The sequence below is a fragment of the Astatotilapia calliptera genome, chromosome 18 (genome assembly GCF_900246225.1).
Source record: "Astatotilapia calliptera chromosome 18, fAstCal1.2, whole genome shotgun sequence".
Lineage (NCBI taxonomy): Eukaryota > Metazoa > Chordata > Actinopteri > Cichliformes > Cichlidae > Astatotilapia > Astatotilapia calliptera.
In genome coordinates, this window is record NC_039319.1 from 8,786,269 (window position 1) to 8,806,046 (window position 19,778).

Consider the following 19,778-nt stretch of genomic DNA (forward strand, 5'->3'; position numbering starts at 1 on the left):
ATCAAATTCCTTTCAGTGGAATTAGATAGAGTTGGTGTGAATACTCCAGTCATGGCAAGATAACACTCCCTGTTGCCAGCAACAGAACAGAATGACTTGCTGGCTTTACAATCCATTAGTCACAGTGGTGCAATCACACTCACCATCATTAAAATACAGAGGTAAATTCAAGCTGCACAGAGGTTCTGACTAATCATGTTACTAGCTGCTCATTTGACAGCTCAGAGTAGAGGACCGATCAGTTGGATTCAGTGACTACTGACAGCCTGCTTGGTGGGTTAGGTAATGTATCGAACAAACTGCCTGAACAAAATCTGGCCTGCAGCCTGTTCAACTGGCTGGCAGAATGGCTGGTTTCCTTAACATGAATGGGAACCATCTGCCCACCGTGTAGGCGAATTAGTAAACCTGCTCCGTGGGTTTAAGCTATGCTGGGGCCTTCAGTTTGTCCGTCAGCTTTGGTCCAGAAGAACGTAGCTGACCTCGGGTCTTGCATGCAAAGACCTTCTAATCCTGTCACATATCAAAAACAACTGTAGTTAAAACTGTGAGAGATGAGATAAGGAGTTGCTCGGGTTTAACTGTGGTTACTCTATGACTGACAGGAGTTGAATTAGAGCAATGAGAGCTGAAACTGTACTCTACTTCTTAATGCAATAAATAAACTGGGCTTCTAGTCAGATTAATACCAATCAAGCTGAATCTGAAACTGAATATTAGCCAGATCATTTCAGGGTTAAGTGTCATAAAGGTTTAGATTCCAAAGCCCAACATAAATTAGATAGGCCAACCTACAAATCCACATCACGTAAAACTGAAGGAAAAAAAAATGAATAAAGAATGCAAATTATTTTGCAAAAATATGTAAAAACTGTGTCCTGTCATCAGTGACTACCAACAATATTCTTCACATACGTTTGCTGAAATGTTTGTCTTAACCTCCACAGCTGATAATTCCATGTACCGGACTACGGTCTTTCTCAATTTCTACAGGGGATCAGCAGAGGTGCTTTTTGTGCCTTTGGATGTTTGTGGATTTCAAGCAACTGGACGATTGGACCCAAAATATTGAGCTGCCTGCGGTCTTTTACCCTCAGATATACTGTGACACACATGCGCACACCGCTTCAAGATGTCAGAGGATTACAGTATTTGTCCAGTAAATTCCTCAGTAGCCACAGAGTTCAACATCTGTTGTCTACGCCTGATTGGAGTTTCCAAACAGAGAAACACAACAGGAGAAACCCCAAGTGCAGTCAATTAAAAAGAAAAAAAAAAAAAAGACTAATCCAACTTCCCTGCTTCGCACAGTTTATAATCACACCAACAGAATACGCACAAAGTATGCCTAGTCAGAAAAGCAAATCACACGATTTTACAGAAGAGTGCACCTGTCGTGTAAACTAAAAGCAAAGTTATATTTTAAAAAGCCTCTCACTCATGCATTGTGTATTTCCCGGAATTTACCTCATCCTGTTTATGGAAGTACTGATGCACCAAACTGATCATTAAACATGGCACGTTTGGGCCATGCAAGTACCGAGTATGATCATTTAAGATGCAGTGAGCTGAGGAAATAAGAAACGTATGGCTGGTCACAACAGTTCTGGAGGACTGTCTGTGTTTCAGGTTAAAAAACCTGGAAAGACTCAAACAAAGAGTTCTTGTTTGCTGCCGGGAGCAGCTTCAAACAGCAGTATAATCCTGGCATGGGTCATGACTTACCATTAGCCCAGATTACGATTGCAGAAGCAGTTCATATAAGATGCATTAAAATGAAGCTGAGCAGAAGCAGAGCAAGTCTTTGAGGTCTAGATCACTGTGCATTGTGCTAAGTCTTCAAAGGATAATTTGCCTGTGAAACAGTAATCCAGTGCAGATGCCAAATACCCACATCATGCAACGATTCCTTTTATTATATCCTATATTTATCCTACATTATACCCTTTATTATAGCCTATATATATTTATGCAGGTCCAAGATACTATTTCAGGAGGACCCTGGCCAAGAGGACAGCGCACAGCACAATGTCCAAAACATATTTAATAAAATATGAAGGTTAAAACCAATTTCAGTGCAAATTGAGGAGAAATTATATTAACCAAGAGTAGCATTTTCCTGATCCTTTAAAATTGACTTCAAATCCTCCACCGTAACCAGTTCTGAGAATTTCAGGCCCTTCTTTATATACTTCCAGGAAAAACAGACAAATTTAAAAGTTTTTGTCTGATTCTGTTCTTACTCTGTGGAGAAACATTTATCAAATATATAAAAGCAAAAGCCTTCCTGATACACGTGTATGCGCAGACGTAAGAGGGAACCAGGAGGGGAAAGTTCTATATAGAAAGAATCCAACAGGAAAGTTTGAAGACAAACTTGGCGGCCGCTTATCGGGGCCTGGAGCCTGGGGCTCGCTCGGGCCACTTCGGAGGTGGGGTGCCCCCGGCCTCTCGGCCTGGGGCTCCTCGGTCACTCAGGCACAGCTGGCTGCCGGCGGAGCTCACGGGCGCGTCACTGCAACTCCCCCTGGCTTCTGCTCCGTGGCTGCTGAGTGAGCCCTCATCTGGGACTCTCCTCAGCTCTTTCTGGGACAGTGGCACGGCTGCCCCTCTGTTGGTCTTCCTTGGTCTCTTGTGTTCTGGGGGCCTCTGGATGTCTGGAGTTTTGATCTCCTCCATACCTGCTTCATGCCCTGGAGGACAGGGCTGTGGCCCCCCCACACCCTCTAGCAGATCATTACATGAAGGAACATTTAAAAAAAAAAAAAAAAAAAAAAAAGCACGTCCATGCTCACAGGTGTACACACGGGTGATCACACCCACAAACTACACCCTTTTTGGCTCCTACCTCAAAGCACACTGTGTTCTGTTGATCTTATGTGCTGCACAATAATGTTTAATATTTAGTATTTACTGTCATATTCCCATATATCATTGTGATGTTGTTTATTCTATTACTCTTGTTCTCTTCTGCTTGTTTTCTTTTTTCTTTCTCAGCAGGTCCAGGTGATCGATATATGCATTTTTTTTTCTTTTTTTTTTTTCTGCCCAATCTGTTGGTTTTTGTCTTTTGCCCTTCTCCCCCGTCCCTCTTGTCAGCTGTTTCTCTTTCCCTCTTTCTTTCTCCCCTTCTTTCCCCCAGTCAAGTCTGTCCCGTATTCAGCAAGTGAAAATAACATAAACAATAAAAGGTGAATCAAATGGACCATTACGGCAAGGCTGGGATGGTCAATTTGGTAAAGTAAATCCGTTGGGCATCTTTCTTTGCCTTTAGACAACAATTCTGATGGCAAAAGAGCCAAACGGGACAGGCAAAATAAAATAAAATAAAATAAAATAAAATAGACTTCAAATCCTCCACCGTAACCAGTTCTGAGAATTTCAGGCCCTTCTTTATTTACTTCCAGGAAAAACAGACAAATTTAAAAGTTTTTGTCTGATTCTGTTCTTACTCTGTGGAGAAACATTTATCAAATGTATAAAAGCAAAAGCCTTCCTGATACACGTGTATGCGCAGACGTAAGAGGGAACCAGGAGGGGAAAGTTCTATATAGAAAGAATCCAACAGGAAAGTTTGAAGACAAACAGCAATGATGTGTGCACAATTTGCAAAGCTAATAACAAAACATAACGCATAATTATGTACAGGTATACCTTATGTAGTTACTATCAGGCACATTTATAAAGAGCAGATCATCATAATGTAATAAAGATTAAAAAAACAGTTGTAGATCTCAAGGGTTTCCTTACCTAAATGGGGAAGAAGGTTTTAATTCTATCATATGCTATAGACCATTCAAAGCCAATCTTTGAAACAAGAAGGGGAAAAAAAACTAAAAAAATTTTAAGTTTTAGAATTAATACAAGGGAGGTATGCAGGTTGTACTCTTCAGTGTTCTCCTGGATTATTCTTATTTAGACGAGTTAAGGACGACTTTATTTAATAAAACGTCTGTTAAAAATCCAGACATGTTTTTGTGCACTGACAGAATGAAAAGGTTGTTTATTAACTGGATGCCTTTATATCTAAACCCTGGAGAAGACATCAGACTGGATTATTTATTTAGCAGTTGTGAGTTATGGTGCTTTTCCAACACCATTAAATTTTCTTCTTTTTCTTTTCTTCTTTCTTCTGCTATTTGTGTCTTATAAGCTCTTTCATGCTGGACTTATTTTCTGTGCATGAAACAATAATAAAATCAAATCTATCATTTTCAACTTTTGCTCTCTTGAATGCTAACAGCACTTCAGTGTTTCAGTTTCAAGCTAACATATGCGCTAACATGGGATGTGCTTGTGTCTGCGTGTCAGTCAGTGTTACTGAAGCAGCTTGAGGCCATGCAGTAACTTCATTCTCCTCTTCCTCTGAGCATAGCCACATAGCGGGGGTCAGGTAACAAAACGCCATGAGCCTGCTACCAGAGTCAGAGCATACAGCTTGGCCCCGACACGATACAACAGGATCTGTTTACGCTGAAGGAAGGAATACAAGACCTACCACAGTGCGTATGCATAGTACAATATGCAGTACTTCCCTTTGCAACTACGATCAACCATATGTGCAAATTCAGCATCTCAAGATGTGTTCTATTATAAAACTGGTGTCAGTCTCTATTTGTCAAGGCTACAATAAGCACATTCACTGTGCAGCACAGCAGTGTAATTTAGAACATATGTGTGAGTCCGGGAGCATCTCTAACAGTGTATGCTTTCTTCAGATAGCCCATGTCTATCACCCCACATTTACATGTAACTGACCATATCATGCAAATTCATACATAATCATTTGCAGAGATGAACTGGCTCATCAGTGGCTGAAGTGTTGATGTATATCTGTATAAATGAAAGTTCATGTAGATTGACATTAGCACATCATTAGGCAGATTATGTGTGTATAAAATTTTAAAAACTTATCGAACAGAAAACGCAGTCTGTGATATGACTAAATTTACACTGCATTAAGCAGCAGAGGGAAAATTTTATTGCAACATGTGCAACACGTGTTGCAAGAAAACAGGAGTTGTAGTTTTCATAACATTACTAGTTCAAAATTAATTAATTCATAATTTAGTAATCTCCATGTTAGGGGTTAGAACAAGGCTAATAAACTCCTGTTAAAACCTTTTGTTACAGAAATACAGACAAAAAGAAATCTATGTCTGAATGCCTGGAGATCTGAGACTGACAGAAGCAAAAAGCTTTATTAGTTAAAAGAAGCTTTTAACTTCTCTTATTCACTCACATTTATAGAAGCACTTTTTTCTACGCCTGTTTTCTATCTAGCACTCACACCCCGGTGAACAACTTGGGGTTCAGTAGTTGCCCAAAGATACTTTGAAGCAGTCAGGGATCAAACCACCAACTTTCAAATTAGTAGATGACCTGTTCTACCTCCCGAGCAACAACTACCCCATTGTATTTATTATTTAAATTACCCCCAAAAAACACTCATGAGAAGCAAAAAGCAACTTGCAATGTTGGAGAATACTGTTCAGTATTCAGAATGACTTGAGAAAAATCAAAGCTACTTGGTAACAAGGGGCCCTTTACTATAACATAAACGCCACCAAGGGTTCTGTTTCTGCCTCAGTTTATTCTTTTGTAATTTGGAGGATAAGACCTGATGTTCTGTGCAACTCATCCTTTCATTCAGACTCAGATATGTCATGTGTCTATTGGACATTTTCTGTGACTAAAATTGGGCTATGTGAATTTAAATAACATTAATCACAAAGATATCCAAACGTTTACCTTCCCTGGAAAGCTTGATTAGTTGCCTGTATCAAATTCTCCCTCCCGCTTACTCACACAGAGGCCAAGGGTTACACATAAATAAGGACATTCAGTTCTCTTGGTTTTCCACAATTACAGGCTTGTGCACTTCTGTGTTGTGCTCATGGATTACGTGGTGTTCACTTGAAAATAACAAGAACGCACACAAGCCACACTAACACAAAAAGAATTATAGCATAGGTGCCCCAGTGCTCGACCTTTCATTAGCAGCCACGCTTTGATCTCACATATTAGTGTGCACAGAAGCTTCAGTGTGAAATTGTGTGTTTGTGCATATGTTCTCCTACCTCTGTGAGAGCATGAAGCTGGCCCTCATGGACACAAACTCCTTTAAACCTAGAAGACAGATGCAATGAAAAATGTTGTTGTTAAAACATGTTTTATAAGCACCATTTCAAAGATTAATTGAAGATATGTGTAATAATTTGACTTGATAAAAGAAAAATGTGGTTGAGACACTGACAGACAAATGTTCTTATCTTTGCAAGCCACAAACACAGTTTCTAACTAGTTCAATAACTTGCTAGAAGAAGTTGTCTGCTCCCTTATCACAGGAGGTGTTTTACACTAGATACCCTTCCTCATACAACCCCAAAGGGCATTTGTGCTTCCAGCTGGAATCAAAGTAACAGCCTTTTGCTTGCCAAGAAAATGTGTTAACCATTACACTATAGAATCACTTGCTATGTAGTGTGTATAAAAAATAGATTAAAATACTTTGTGACCTTTTCTGTTATGAGTGAAGAGAAGAAAGCAGCAACAACAGTTGAGAAAAGATTAAAATTCCAATAGGCAAGACCGGACCGGTGATTACTGTCAGACAGTCTCATAACAGCAGGATAATAACAGCTCAGCTGCTTCACCTGCATTCCTTCCATTTCTCCCTCTGCCTTTCCTGCAAATTTTAATATAGTAATAAACAAAACCACAATCACGCTAACACCCTTTCTGTTGTGTCAGTGTTTCATAATCACACTGACAAATTCAATTTCTGATATTAAACTAAATAACTAAATAATTAAATCTACCACAATGACAAACACTTTAATCAAGGATAAACACAGCCTCAACTTATCATGTCAGATCATTCTTCCTCAATTTTGGATGACTTTTTATTCATCTGTATTTATAAAATAAATTGAGCCCAGAGAGGGCTGTGTACCCCTTCACTTGAAATCTAATGGTGTGTGTGTGTGTGTGTGTGTGTGTGTGTGTGTGTGTGTGTGTGTGTGTGTGTGTGTGTGTGTGTGTGTGTGTCCAGAGCAACACATGAACCAACTGTTCACAAACTCAGTTGAGGACCTCATAATTCTGAAGTAAACGAAAAGGTCAACTCTGTGGGCCCTTATTGGACTTTAGCTAACAATGACCCCCTCAGTGCAAGCTTGTTAGAACACAGACACACAAACCATGAAGCACGCTTAACAAAGATGGCATTGTAAACGATGTGTGCTTGTGTGTCCGTGAACACACAAAGATATTTATGCATATGTGTGCATGGCCGTAAACACACACTCCCCCACACACATGCCCAAAGTAGAATGTGAAATATTTACTACAAAGACAAAATAACAAACCTATTTTATAGCAAAACAGTTGTTCTAATTGAAGTTAAACACCTTTGCATTTTACCACAGATGTCATTTGAAGAGGTTTAAATATGGATAAGATCTGCATTTAAGAACCATAAAACAAATACAATCTGAAGAACTAAAATATACTATTCATATTTTTTAGATGTGGAAAACTAAAACTTTTCTTGGACAGCAGTCATTGGTTATATAATTCCACAAGCACATTTGATTTTATACACCTTAAAGGACATGTACATCCAAAACACTAATACCTGTGTAAGATTCTTCTGGCAGCTGCAAAGAAAACTGTAACAACTGACTAACTGAAAGACTGGGAAAAATCATGATTATGCAAAGTTATACATACATAAGTAACTTTAACTATTAACAGAGGCAGCCTTGCTCAAATCCACAGGCTTCACATATTTATGTATCTTTTTTAGATCTTTACTAGCTTCCAGTTTTGTTTTGGCCTTTGTCCATTTATGTCAATGTTCTTAATGTTTAAACAAAGCAAAACAAAATAAAGTCATGAAAAGTGGCATTACACTACAGAAACAGAAGACTTTTAAGGACATTAGAGAAATTATTCAGCAGGACAGCAGCGTAATTATGGATTCAAAGTTGAAAGTGGCCAAAGATTATGTGCATTTAACTTCAACAGGAAGTTAGATCTTAAAGAAAATGGAACTTAAAGTCAATTTCATCATGATGCCTAGGTTCTGACCAAGTTGCAACCTGTGGCGCTGAAAAGTGAAGCCCAAAAACAAATTCCAAAAATCAGAGTTCCTTAAATGGCAAATTGAGGCTGCAAAAGTAAGTCAAGTCCTCTAGAATCCCATGTTAAAACTTTGCAACTAAAACAGGCTTTGCTACATGTATCCAATTTTCCCTTTCACAAGAACAGCACAGAGTGAAAAAAAGCTACTTTCAGCTGCTCACTTATTCACAGGGGATCACATTTGTTTTGGCAGACTTTAACATCAGATGCCTTCTTCTGATGCAACCCCAAAGACATTTGTGTCTCCTCCTAGAATCGAACTGGGAACTTTTCACTTGTTAAGCAAACATGTAAACTACTGCACTATGTAGCCAATTTTTTGTGTATATCTCACCCCTTTGAATTTTATTAAGGCTTAAAGTTAATATACTATTAGGACAGTATCCACTTTATTTCTACATTACTTGGTGCTATTTAGCAGGTATCTCTGGCTAAGCGAGGCACTTGTTAAGTCTATCAATGCATCATGCTTACCTGTGTTACTATTTATTTAGTACTAGGTCCAAAAAGAAGAAGAAAAGCAAAACTGCGACTGCACTTTTAAAACGGTTTGACATTGATTTCTATTTTAATTCTGAAAAATGTTAAATGGAGACAACACAAATCAGCAAGGACCACAAATGTCACCAACTTTTTGACACTTTGCCAATCATACAGCAGATAACTGAAAAGAAAATGTTCATGACTGTATACAGCTTCTGCCTTTCCCCTTCCCTGTGACAGAGAGGGCCCTCCTTGCTTCTTGCCTCCAGGCATCTGGTGAAACCCTAACAGGAGTTGGCAGCTTAGAAAATCCATTGCTAATAGGCTCTATGTTTGACACAGTTTCAAACCAACCCCAAAGGAAACAGGTCACAACCACAAGCACATGAGCAAATGACAGAAGAGAAGTGGTGGTGAAGGGGGTGGAAGACTATAAATATATTTTGTTTATCATCACACAGGCAGGTGTTAGTAGAAATTATTTTCTGCACACAGTCATTTGTGCTGAATATCATCTAGAGTTTCTGAAATCGTTACTAAGAATGAGTTTCTTAAAATCTGCACCATAACGTAATAATTATCTGGAACAAAATAATGATTTTGCTTGCTTTGTTTTAAAAGTTAAATTAATGCAGCTTTTAGAAGCAACCAACATTTTAAATTAAGATTCAATTAACAAAGGTTATTTATTTATTTATTTATTTTTAAGAGCCCTGGCTGGAAAATAAATTACTCTTATTCGATTACTAACCTGAGTATGTTTGGATGATTAAGCCGGTTCATTAGCTGGACTTCTCTCAACATATTAGCCCTGTTACTGCTGAGCTTGTTCATCTTCAGAGCCATAACTTGGTCTGAAGCTCGATGACGTACCTGGAAAAAAGTCAAATGAAAATGTGTTCAGTTACAGTCAAATACAACCAAACACTGTCTCATCCTTCATATCTAGGGCAGATTAACTATGACTGCATAATGCCTAAAATGAGCACAACAGTTAAGGCCTTGAACAGCTTGCAACCAAGCTCTTCTGCAATTATAACCCAAAAAAATATTAAATCTGGTTCTTCAGGCAAGAAAACAGAGGAAGCCAAAAAAACAAAGGGCAGGACATAAAAGAGAAGTGAAATGAGGTCAGTCAATGCTGACCAGCCATGACAAAGGAAACAGTCAGGTCAGTGCTCCACAATCAATTTTATATGATTCTGCGTCAGGATTTAGTTTCCATTGATTTGTTACATAGTTGTGGCATCACACTCAATCCCTCCATGGCTGGCTGGAGACTATCCCAGCACGGCAAACCTAACAGGTCATTGGATTGTGACAACTTTAAAACATTTCCCGTTGAAGCTTTGAAACAGTACAGTACACTTTTTTTTTTAAACAATCTACTAGCATTTATTTTTCATTGACTGCAATTGACTAGCAAGAGGTGCTATGTTGGTAGCATGTTTAAATTTAAATGCCTAAAAGTCAAAACCAAGAAAGTTGAATCAAAATTTAGAAGCAAATATTTCTTAATCAACATCAAATGTAACACGAAATAGAGACGTGTATGCAGATTTTGATTTTGTTTGTTTTTATCCCAAATTTAAAGATATACTTTGGAGCCATTGCAAATACAAACACACACACATACACACACTTTCTAAAATATCAGCAGTTCAATTTGCTTAATATATTTAATATCTACTGAAGGAAACACAGATTATTTTACAGATTCCTGTGGTTACTATTAAAGGTAGAAAGCCCCAATGTGCCTGTCTAGACGTCAGGAGAACCAATTGACTAAGACACTGTATGCAAATCTATCTACCTGCACATGCAAACTCTTTCCTCCCATCAGAAGCATTTAAAAAGCTTTTAAGAAAGTAATTTCAAAAGCCTAAATTAATCCTGTATCTACGGAAAGATGAGCTTCAGTACATAAGGCAACTATTCAAATATCATAAGCTCCAGATGAGGTGTTAACTGTGGAAAATTATTCATAGACGCATGCAAACCAGACCTGCTAACTGGCACGTTAGTATAGCAGTTATGCTATCATTCATTCTGCAGCAACTTAAACCAACACTTCAAAGATCATTTTAAACTGCACAGTGAATAAAAGGTTTCAGTGCTGCCAGTGTTACTGTATGGGCCATTGTGCATTCTTTGTTTGGTAAAGCATGAACCATTACAAGAACAAAGGTTCACCTGTCACATATGTTGGTTTGTTTTGGACACTTACTCAATACTGGATGCTGGATAAACATGGTTTGTTAGTAAAAGAGTTTTGGTCACTTTTAGTCGTGCATTCCTTTTTTAAAAACTGCTACATTTGATTAGATTCAATAAAGACTGGGGGAGGGGGGTATACAGTCCCAAAAACGCTCTTATATTCACTATAAATAAATAAATAAATAAATAAATAAATAAATAAATAAAGGGCAAATTTATGTCATCTTATAGCAGCTATCTTCCATTACACAGCCACTGTGATATCCCATCAGTAGGATGGGAACTTGACAACACAGGCAAAAATCAATGTGGATTATGCAGGCAACATTAACAATTAAAGGAAAGTATACAGAATAACACTAGTTCCTCTGCACTGCAAGTTCATTACTTAGTGCAAGATGATCACTATTATATACCGTGTATAAGCAGAACTTCAAAAAATATAATGAACTTGAATTTAGTCTGTGAGAGTTTTCTGTATCGACTTCTCTCTGTGTCTCACACATGCACAAACAAAAATGTCTCTGTTCAAGTTCAAAGGAGTGGGCATGGCTAAAAGAGCCGACAGTCCCCACCACAGGACAGCAGAAACAACAGATGGCCACTCCTCTAAAGGCCTCCTCCCCCACATCCGTCCGACCCCCAATTCCTCACTCTTCACATCCCCCCCATCTGCAGTTATTCCTCATCCCCCCCTTTTTCTCCCCTCTGTGGGCTCCAGCAAATCATGCCCAAGTAATCATCAAGTCTGTAGGGGTAGCATTTTTCCCCCTCTCCCATCTTCCTCTCTAGTGTCTCCCCATTTTTCCACCTCGCCTTCTCAGATGGAAACCATAACCCTAGTGTCTGTCTCAAACCCTTTACCAAGCCCCTGCCACCCCAAAATAACTCAACCTCTAACCAATCCTTACACCCCCCCTCCTTTCAAACTCCTCTTCCTCTCCTCTGTAGCCCTCATCCTTGCCTTCCTTTGTACTCAGTAAACACCTAAAACCTCTTCTGAAGCACCACATCCCGTTCATCAGTCTTTCCACACCACCCCAGGATCCACCCGAATCTGTCCCTCCTCTTTAAACTCCTTCTTTTGCCTCAGCTCTGATCATTTTCTATAGCAGTATAGAAAACAAAGTGAGTAATGCTTATCTCACAGTGATTATGCTTGTTTCCCTTCAATGAAACACACCCCAAATGTCTCTAAAATCATTCGTCAATGGTGTTTGCTTTGTTTATTTTTTGTTTTTTTAATCCACTCTTTAGCCCAGTTGCAGCACTGTGAGTTATGAATAACTTCCAGGGGTTTTACATCAATAACAATAGCATGTTTCTGAGAGCTGGCATACAAACTACACAATGGGTTAGAATAGTGCTGAATAACAGCACTTTCTACAAGCTTAATATGGCTAATAAAAACCAATTACAATATACCTAGATTCGCTCCAATACAAATCTTCTGGATTAGCTTGAGCTGTTCCTAACAACACACACGTCACTCAAACACCACTGGCTGTCAGACAACAACAGTATCATCAATCAGCCCACCCACGACACAATGGAAACCAAATGTCACAGCAGGTCATCTCCACTGGAGGTCTCATGTTGCATACAATCCAGTACATGGCCAATCCTCCTGCACTAAAGCCAAGTTGAAATTCCAATACACAAAAGCTAACAAGGAAAAATTAATTATAATAGTTTGTAGGGCTGGGCGATATGGCCTAAAATCCACATCACGGTATAATTTGAAAAACGTGCGGTAACGATATATATATATATATTAGGGGTGCAACGATATTCGTATCGATATTGAACCGTTCGATACAGTGCTTTCGGTTCGGTACGCATATGTATCGAACAATACAACATTTGTAATTTATTTTATCAACTTTCCTTCTGACGATGCTGTCTGTGTTGAGCGCTCAGTGAATCTGCGTTCGACTACTCCGCCTAGGCTGCACTGTCGAGCGCAGATCCACTGAGCGCTCAACACAGACAGCATCGTCAGAAGGAAGAGCGCAGGGCACCTCCCCCACCCTCATTCAGATGTGGTGTTTGGAATTATTTTGGTTTTCATGTGGCGTATGACCCTGAAGGTAAGCGAGTCATGGACTAAAGTAAAACAGTATGTTGGATGTGCCACACAATGCTCAATTACATGGGTGGGAACTAGTGTGTTAGCGCAGTTAGCTCGTTAACGTGTTGGCCGTCTAGCCCCATGCACGGGGCGATCGGCGGTAGCTCGTTAACGGAGATTTGCCGTGTTGTGGCGTTAAGGTCATTTCAACGAGATTAACCTGAAAGCACTAGTGGGAACACAACGAATATGACTGCACATTTACGCCGACATCATCCTAGTGCAAAGACAAAAACAACAAGCATGCTACTAACTTTAGCCGAGTCATTTAGACAGCTGTTAGCACATGATTCTCCTTATGCTGCTGAGAATATAGCCCAGAAGAAGCGGATAGTATAGCTTTTATTTTGGAAAGAGACATTTCTCTGTAATAAACTCTCTTTTCCAAAGATGAGTGATTCCTCAATCAGATACAGGGCTCGCAATATCGCTAGCCCGACGTCCCGGAGCTAGCGATTTTTCCAGTCGGGCTATTGTAGGAAGAAAAATATATGTCAATGCTTTTGCATTCTTTCGGAAATGTAGCTGGGTAATTATGTCATTGGCATCGGTGAGCCACTGTCAATATGTGACATATTGAAATCGTGTTTGAATTTGCGCTTGTTTTTTTGCTTTCACTTTGCAATCGTGTGAACTGTGTATAGAGAGCGACAGCACTGATCTGTGAGTGATGATAATTTGTGCACCAATTCCTCTGACATCGTCTTATTAATCGTTAGCTTACTATGCAAACATGACAAGTGAAATCTCCCGCAGCAAGCTTAAACATGTGAGAGGTTGATCGCGCAGAGAATCGCTGAGCTTATGTGAGTGAGTGTGTAAAAGCATTTCAGTTCTGCTGAGCCAAATAAGACAGGTCAGGGTGAAGAAGTGACAGCCAAAGAAAAGCTTACCACAAAACGGAGAAGTTATGACAAATCAGACTATAAGGCAAAAAGAAAGTGCAGCTTTATGGTTTCATGGACAAAAGAATTTCTGTGGCTGCAATATGACGAGCTAAATAACCAGGGCTGCACATAAGTGGTCCGCAGGTGCGCATTCGCTGTCAAAATAAAAAACACGTACAAGGGTTAGGGTTAAATTTAAAAACTGTACTTTTGAGTTAAAATATATATTTATAATTTTAATAAATGACAAATTAAAAAGGCATGAACATTTTTTGTATCGAAAAAATATCGAACCGTGACACCAAAGTATCGAACCGAACCGAACCGTGAATTTTGTGTATCGTTGCACCCCTAATATATATATATATCGTGATATATTATTTTCTTCTGTATAACGTATTTTCCACACTATAAGGCACACTTAAAATCCTTTAATTTTCACAAAAATCGAGAGTGTGCCTTATGTATGAATTCTGGTTGTGCTTACTGACCTCGAACCGATTTTGGCGTGCAGAAATCTGTTAAAAAATGTTTTAGTACAACTTTGGTAAGCCGCACTTCTTGATGGATTGTCAGAGCATTACGGCTGCCGTAGTGAGGAGCTTCGCGGAGTAATCTGGGTCCAAAACTCCTCTTCAGGTCCCAAAGTCAAACGAACACTGAGAGTTAAAAACAGTCTAAATTCTTTCATCTTTAATAAAATCATCAGCGTTGCTGCTTTACCAGGTGTAACAATTAAGTTTAACATCCAGGCATCCATGAAAACAGAATTTATTACATTTAACAGAATTAGAAGTTAACAGGAAGTTAGCTCGCTAGTTTCCAGCTAAACATGACATACCATGTTCTGACTGAGAGATTTTTGAAACTAATTAAAATGTACAGCTCTGCTACCATTTCCAACATAAATGAAGACAGAAAACTAAACAGCAGTGGCGTTTGCAGGGTTACTGAAGTTGGACTACCTGGTATATAATGATGTGCTACGTGATTGCTAGCAACACAGCTATGTTAGCATAACATTAGCACAGTGAAGCTGGAGGATGAACGCCAACTTTTTTTCCACTCGATAAAAGTTAACGTGAGGGATTCTGGTGGTCAGGGACAAATGCAATCGCATAGCAGGATGCTATACATGGGCCAAGCTTCAGTAAGGAGAACAACTGAGATTATTCATCCACAATACAAGGTTAGTTATTAATATACTGCAACAACATGGGAACAGAACAGCTGCGAGAGAATTCAACATTAATGAATCAATGTTACGGAAGTGGAGGAAGCGCAGTTTTTGGCTTTCCCCATATTTTAAAAGTGCTTCATCTCTTTGCTATGACTGTCGCCCGGCATAATTTGCAGATGATAATGGTTGTAGCCGCTGCGATGCTTTCGACCAAAACAGGCACAGCTTGACGACATCATCAACATGCGCTATGGCGATAGAGCGGTATAGTCAAAATCTCTATCGTTGGCCAAATTTTTATTGTTTCTATCGCCCACCCCTAACAGTTTGATAAATAGAGTGAAATAAAAGGGAGTCTTAACTTTCTTAATGAATAAGATAAACCCTTTACCCCAATGTTGTCACCTTTGTCTTCCATGTTACCCCTTTAAGAAACAAGAGATCGGTCTTTACTGTCTGTCTTAGAATAAACCCCGAACAAAGAATGCATCTGATGATATACTAAAACCAACAAAGTCAAACATTATTAGGCCATCATCATTTATTTCTAATTTATGCAATCGGGCTCTATTCCTAGATGAGCAGTCACACTGCTTATCTAAACCACAATGAGTCATGCAAAAATTTGTAACTGTCATGGTGGACTGATAATACAACAGACCAAAAAAAAAAGTTTCTTCTGCTGCAGCTTCATTTAGCAGAGCCTAATTAATAATGAGACTGAGTGCAATCGAATCACAAAATAAAACTATGTCAGGCACCAAGGGTGAAGAATTCAGCTGAGGTCAAATCTGACACTCTTGCTTGAGGTATGAAATGAGGCATGGTTATAAAATGAGAAGACAGTGAAAGAAAAGACTGAACTTGAGAAAAGAGTGAGGTAATATCTGATCTCTACACACCCTGAATACATCAGAGAAAAATCCTGAGCCAATCCACTCGCGGGAGAAGTCATCAAGGCGTGTAAGACAGGAGAAGGCACTGATGAGGGCTCGGTAGGATGATGGGGAAGACACCTGGAGAACACAGAAAAGGACATGTTTGATGAGCATGTTGCAGGACCATACCACAACTTTGTTTGGGCTGAAGAGGTTGTCAGAAACAGTTTCTGAAAAAAGCCACTAATCTATAGCTAAGTACAGACTAGACTGTACAGGTTATAATTATACTGTTGTCCAAGCTCTACACTGGCTTTACATTGAGTTGTAGAGTGCACACGAGTCCTGTATAGTGTATAACATGTAACAATTTTAAACTAAACTAAAAACCAACCTGCAAAGGTGGAGCCATTCCCATCTCACACACTCCTACCCCTCCGATATCATCTCTGTCCTCATTGAGGCGTTCAGGTCGTGTAGGAAACCCAGCAATGGAGTTGCGTTTATTCCGTTCCATGGTGACGTGAATGACGGTGGTACCAGTGAGGGTATTATGGGTGTTTTTCTGTAATGTACCCGCATGACAAGTGGACTGGTTGGTTTTCGCGGAGCCGAGGGTTTCACGGCAGAACAGTATTTGCACAGTTTGTGTTGCGGGAGAAAATATATCACACACATAGACTTCTGTTTCTGAATCTGAACCCAAGAATTTTCCAAGTAATCCAAATCATCACTGCTTGTAACTGAGAACTTCACCCAAATAAGGATTTCACATGTTTGACAGAGGTATGTTGTATCCCTGGAGACCTGTAGAAAGAAAGAAAGAAGAAATTTAATGAGTAAGCTTCATGGCAGACTTTTTTTTTCTATGCTGCTGATTGAAGTAGCCATTGTAGCCAATGAGAGGTATAAGCAAATGCAAATTAAGGCTTTAACATTTATTCCCACTTTAAGTGAAACATAAAATGAACAGTAAGAAAATTTTTAAGTGTTTGAATGAGTTTAAGCAAAGTGTCCAAATGACAAAAATATTGTTTTCATAAAAAATATCTACTTATCTCCAGGTATCAGTCTACATTCTGATCATTTTTGCTGTTAAACTTCCGTCTTTGGATTTCCAGTGACTCACAAGCATGTTATCAAGCATGGTTTACTTCATCGCTATTTTCAGGTGCCGAGACTTGGTGGCCCATAAATCCTCCATCTCAAGTCATCAGGCCTATTTAACAAAGATTTTTGTATATTTAAAATGGTCCTTTTGACATGATCTATCTATCTAACTATAAAGCAAGACCTTTTTGATGTAGTCATGTCACAAAAACAAAATGTCTAGAGAATGTCTGAGACTAAAAGACATTTAAGACCTATGCAAACTGAATTTAAGTCAATTCAGTACTTTTACTACAACTTTTTGGTATTGAATGTGCCCTGAACATTTTATGGCTCCTTATTGACCAGCAGTCTTACACATAGTCCTAAACAATAAAGAAGGAGCAAGTTACAATTTCATGTTATTCTAAAGATATTTAAAAGCAAATGCAACTTTGGACTGGGTCCTGTCTCAGGAGGGACGAGACAAGCCAATATTACTCAACAGGCTCAAATGAAATGGCTGTAATAGGGGCCCATTGTCCAATTATGGGAGATTAGCCAAGGAATAGCTCAGGTCTTGGACCTTTCTGCCATCCAAAACAAAGTCAGCAGGGTACAAAGGGGAACAGGAAAGCACGTCTGCGGCTAAAGGTCTTTAAATGCCTGTAAACAATGTGGCTTTCATATCTTAAGAATACGTCAAGCTAGAGGAAGATTTCTTTAGCTGATAAAAACATGTTGAGCCACTCTATAAATCTTTCCCTATAAATGCTGAAGAGTACACAAAAAAATGCCTTCCTTCACCTAAGGTCATAAGCAGAAAATTTCCACTCACTGTACATTTCCACTGAAGACATATTTCAGATCCTATGTCTCAACAGTAAGTGAAAAATTGACCTGACGACTGAGCATCTTATGTGTGCTGAATAGAACATACACCTTTAAATAAGAACAGAGTTCAGTGAGAAATAATAACTTTCACGCAGTAAATTGCTTGTGACCTGTTAATGTTAATGTAATAATGAAAGAAGCATCCAATTATAAACTGTTTGCCAGCTGAATTTAAAGCTGGAGTTTGTTCCATTTATCCATGGAAGTCAGAAATTAAAATGATTTTTTTGAGTTTGATTTTATGGATTGAATGTGTTCAGGTCAATAAAAATATTTCACAACCTCAAGTTTTGCCACTAGGGATTTTCTGCTTGCATAAATAAAGATGTCTGCATCTACATGACAATACAAAAAAATGATGTCAGGTGCAACAGGTAGCAATAATTCTAACTGTATATAAATGTTGGCCAATCATAAGGCTACAAACAATAACACGGGGCACAGTTTGACACAGGCGTAAACTTTTGATGTCGCAAAACAAAACTATTGTTTCCCTTGTCCACACAGAAAGGTACCGGATGACGATGTTGCACTTTCATTTTTCAATGTTCAATGTTTTATTGCTACAATGGCAATAAAGATTCTGATTTCTGACTTGACATCTACTTTGCATATTGTTGACCATCACATTGATAGGCTGAGATAGTAGGTAGGTGTATCAGGGCCTAGTTCTCTTCAGATGTGTCTGAATGACTCTTTTTTTGTGGCTGCTTCTAAGTACACGTCATGCTCCACTTCTCTTGCCTACAAGTTCTTTATTGTTTCTGTTATACCTGTTGGCTCTTCTGCACATTTTTAAGCACATTTAGGAACATTTTTATAACTACTACCCAGCAAGTATGTCGCTGAAAGTAAGATTTTGTTGCACTGGCTCCCTGTTAACTTCAAAGTCCATTTCAGATTCTGGTATCAACTCTGCATTGACAAGCACACATCAATATATCCCCATCAGGTGTCTGAGGTCGTGTGATCAGGGCCTGCTGACTGTGCATCAAACAAAGTAGACAGAGCTTTTGCAACAATTGCAGACTCTGGAACTCTCTCCACCTGAGCCTGAGCTCTGTGGACTCATGATCTCATAAAAAAAAAAGAAAGAAAAAAAGCTCAAAATATGAAAAAAGGCTCTGAACTAGTGAATGAACAAAAAGTGGACATCTAATGATGTCACTTTGGGTTTCAGGAAATTGTAAGGGGTATTTTTAACAACGCCTTCATCCTTATTCTTATCCACTTTTGCTATTTTAGAAACGCTTGCATAATGTTGCGCCAATGTGGAAATTTGACTTCAACTTCTTCCCTGATGTAAGAACAGAAAGTAAACAAAGACTATGTGTTGTGGTTAAACGATTCCTTTAAGTATGGGTTCCAACAATGAGCTCATACGTAGAAGTCGGACTTCACATTATCGCTAATACTATAAATACTGTCATTATGTACTCTGGCCTTTCTGTGTTTGAGAGGAATAATGACAAAAGCTTAAAACAGGTGCAGTGTTTTAAATGAATATACTAAAGAGGCCCATTAAACCAAAGCAGAAATTCAAAAGTCAATGTTGGGCCCAGATGAGGTTTCATAAGATCCTAAAAACAGCAGTGACACTAGACTCTTAAGAGAGTTGCTGTACTCCTACTGGACAATTTCTGAGATCATTCTCTGTCCCAGCCACATCCTTAAAAGGCTTTTCATCCTCCTCTTTCTGTTTTTTTTCCCCCTAACAGCGACACCTCATTTTATGCCTTGCAGAAACAGTACAGCAGGAATAAAAGTGGCTGTGCCAAGAAAAATGCAAGCCACAAGTACCAGGCCCAAGCGTTCCTATCTAATTTCAGTGGGGTTTCCGTCCAAGACCAAGAACACAGATACATCACATC

General features: G+C 39.0%; 1 protein-coding gene across 2 annotated transcripts in view; it reads right to left on the reverse strand.

The window, feature by feature from the left end:
• tesk2 (testis associated actin remodelling kinase 2) overlaps window positions 1-19,778 on the reverse strand; it is a 35,577-nt gene that overhangs the window by 13,807 nt on the left and 1,992 nt on the right. The window contains exons 2-6 of one of the 2 annotated variants that reach the window (XM_026148686.1): window positions 16,601-16,731; window positions 16,319-16,489; window positions 15,949-16,062; window positions 9,383-9,504; window positions 6,081-6,129 (exon numbers count right to left, since the gene is read on the reverse strand). In XM_026148686.1, the coding sequence (XP_026004471.1) occupies window positions 6,081-6,129; window positions 9,383-9,504; window positions 15,949-16,062; window positions 16,319-16,441 (408 nt within the window). In that variant the 5' untranslated portion in view covers window positions 16,442-16,489; window positions 16,601-16,731. Of the gene's footprint in view, window positions 1-6,080; window positions 6,130-9,382; window positions 9,505-15,948; window positions 16,063-16,318; window positions 16,732-19,778 lie in introns of both variants that reach the window. The other variant, XM_026148685.1, reaches the window with a different exon arrangement.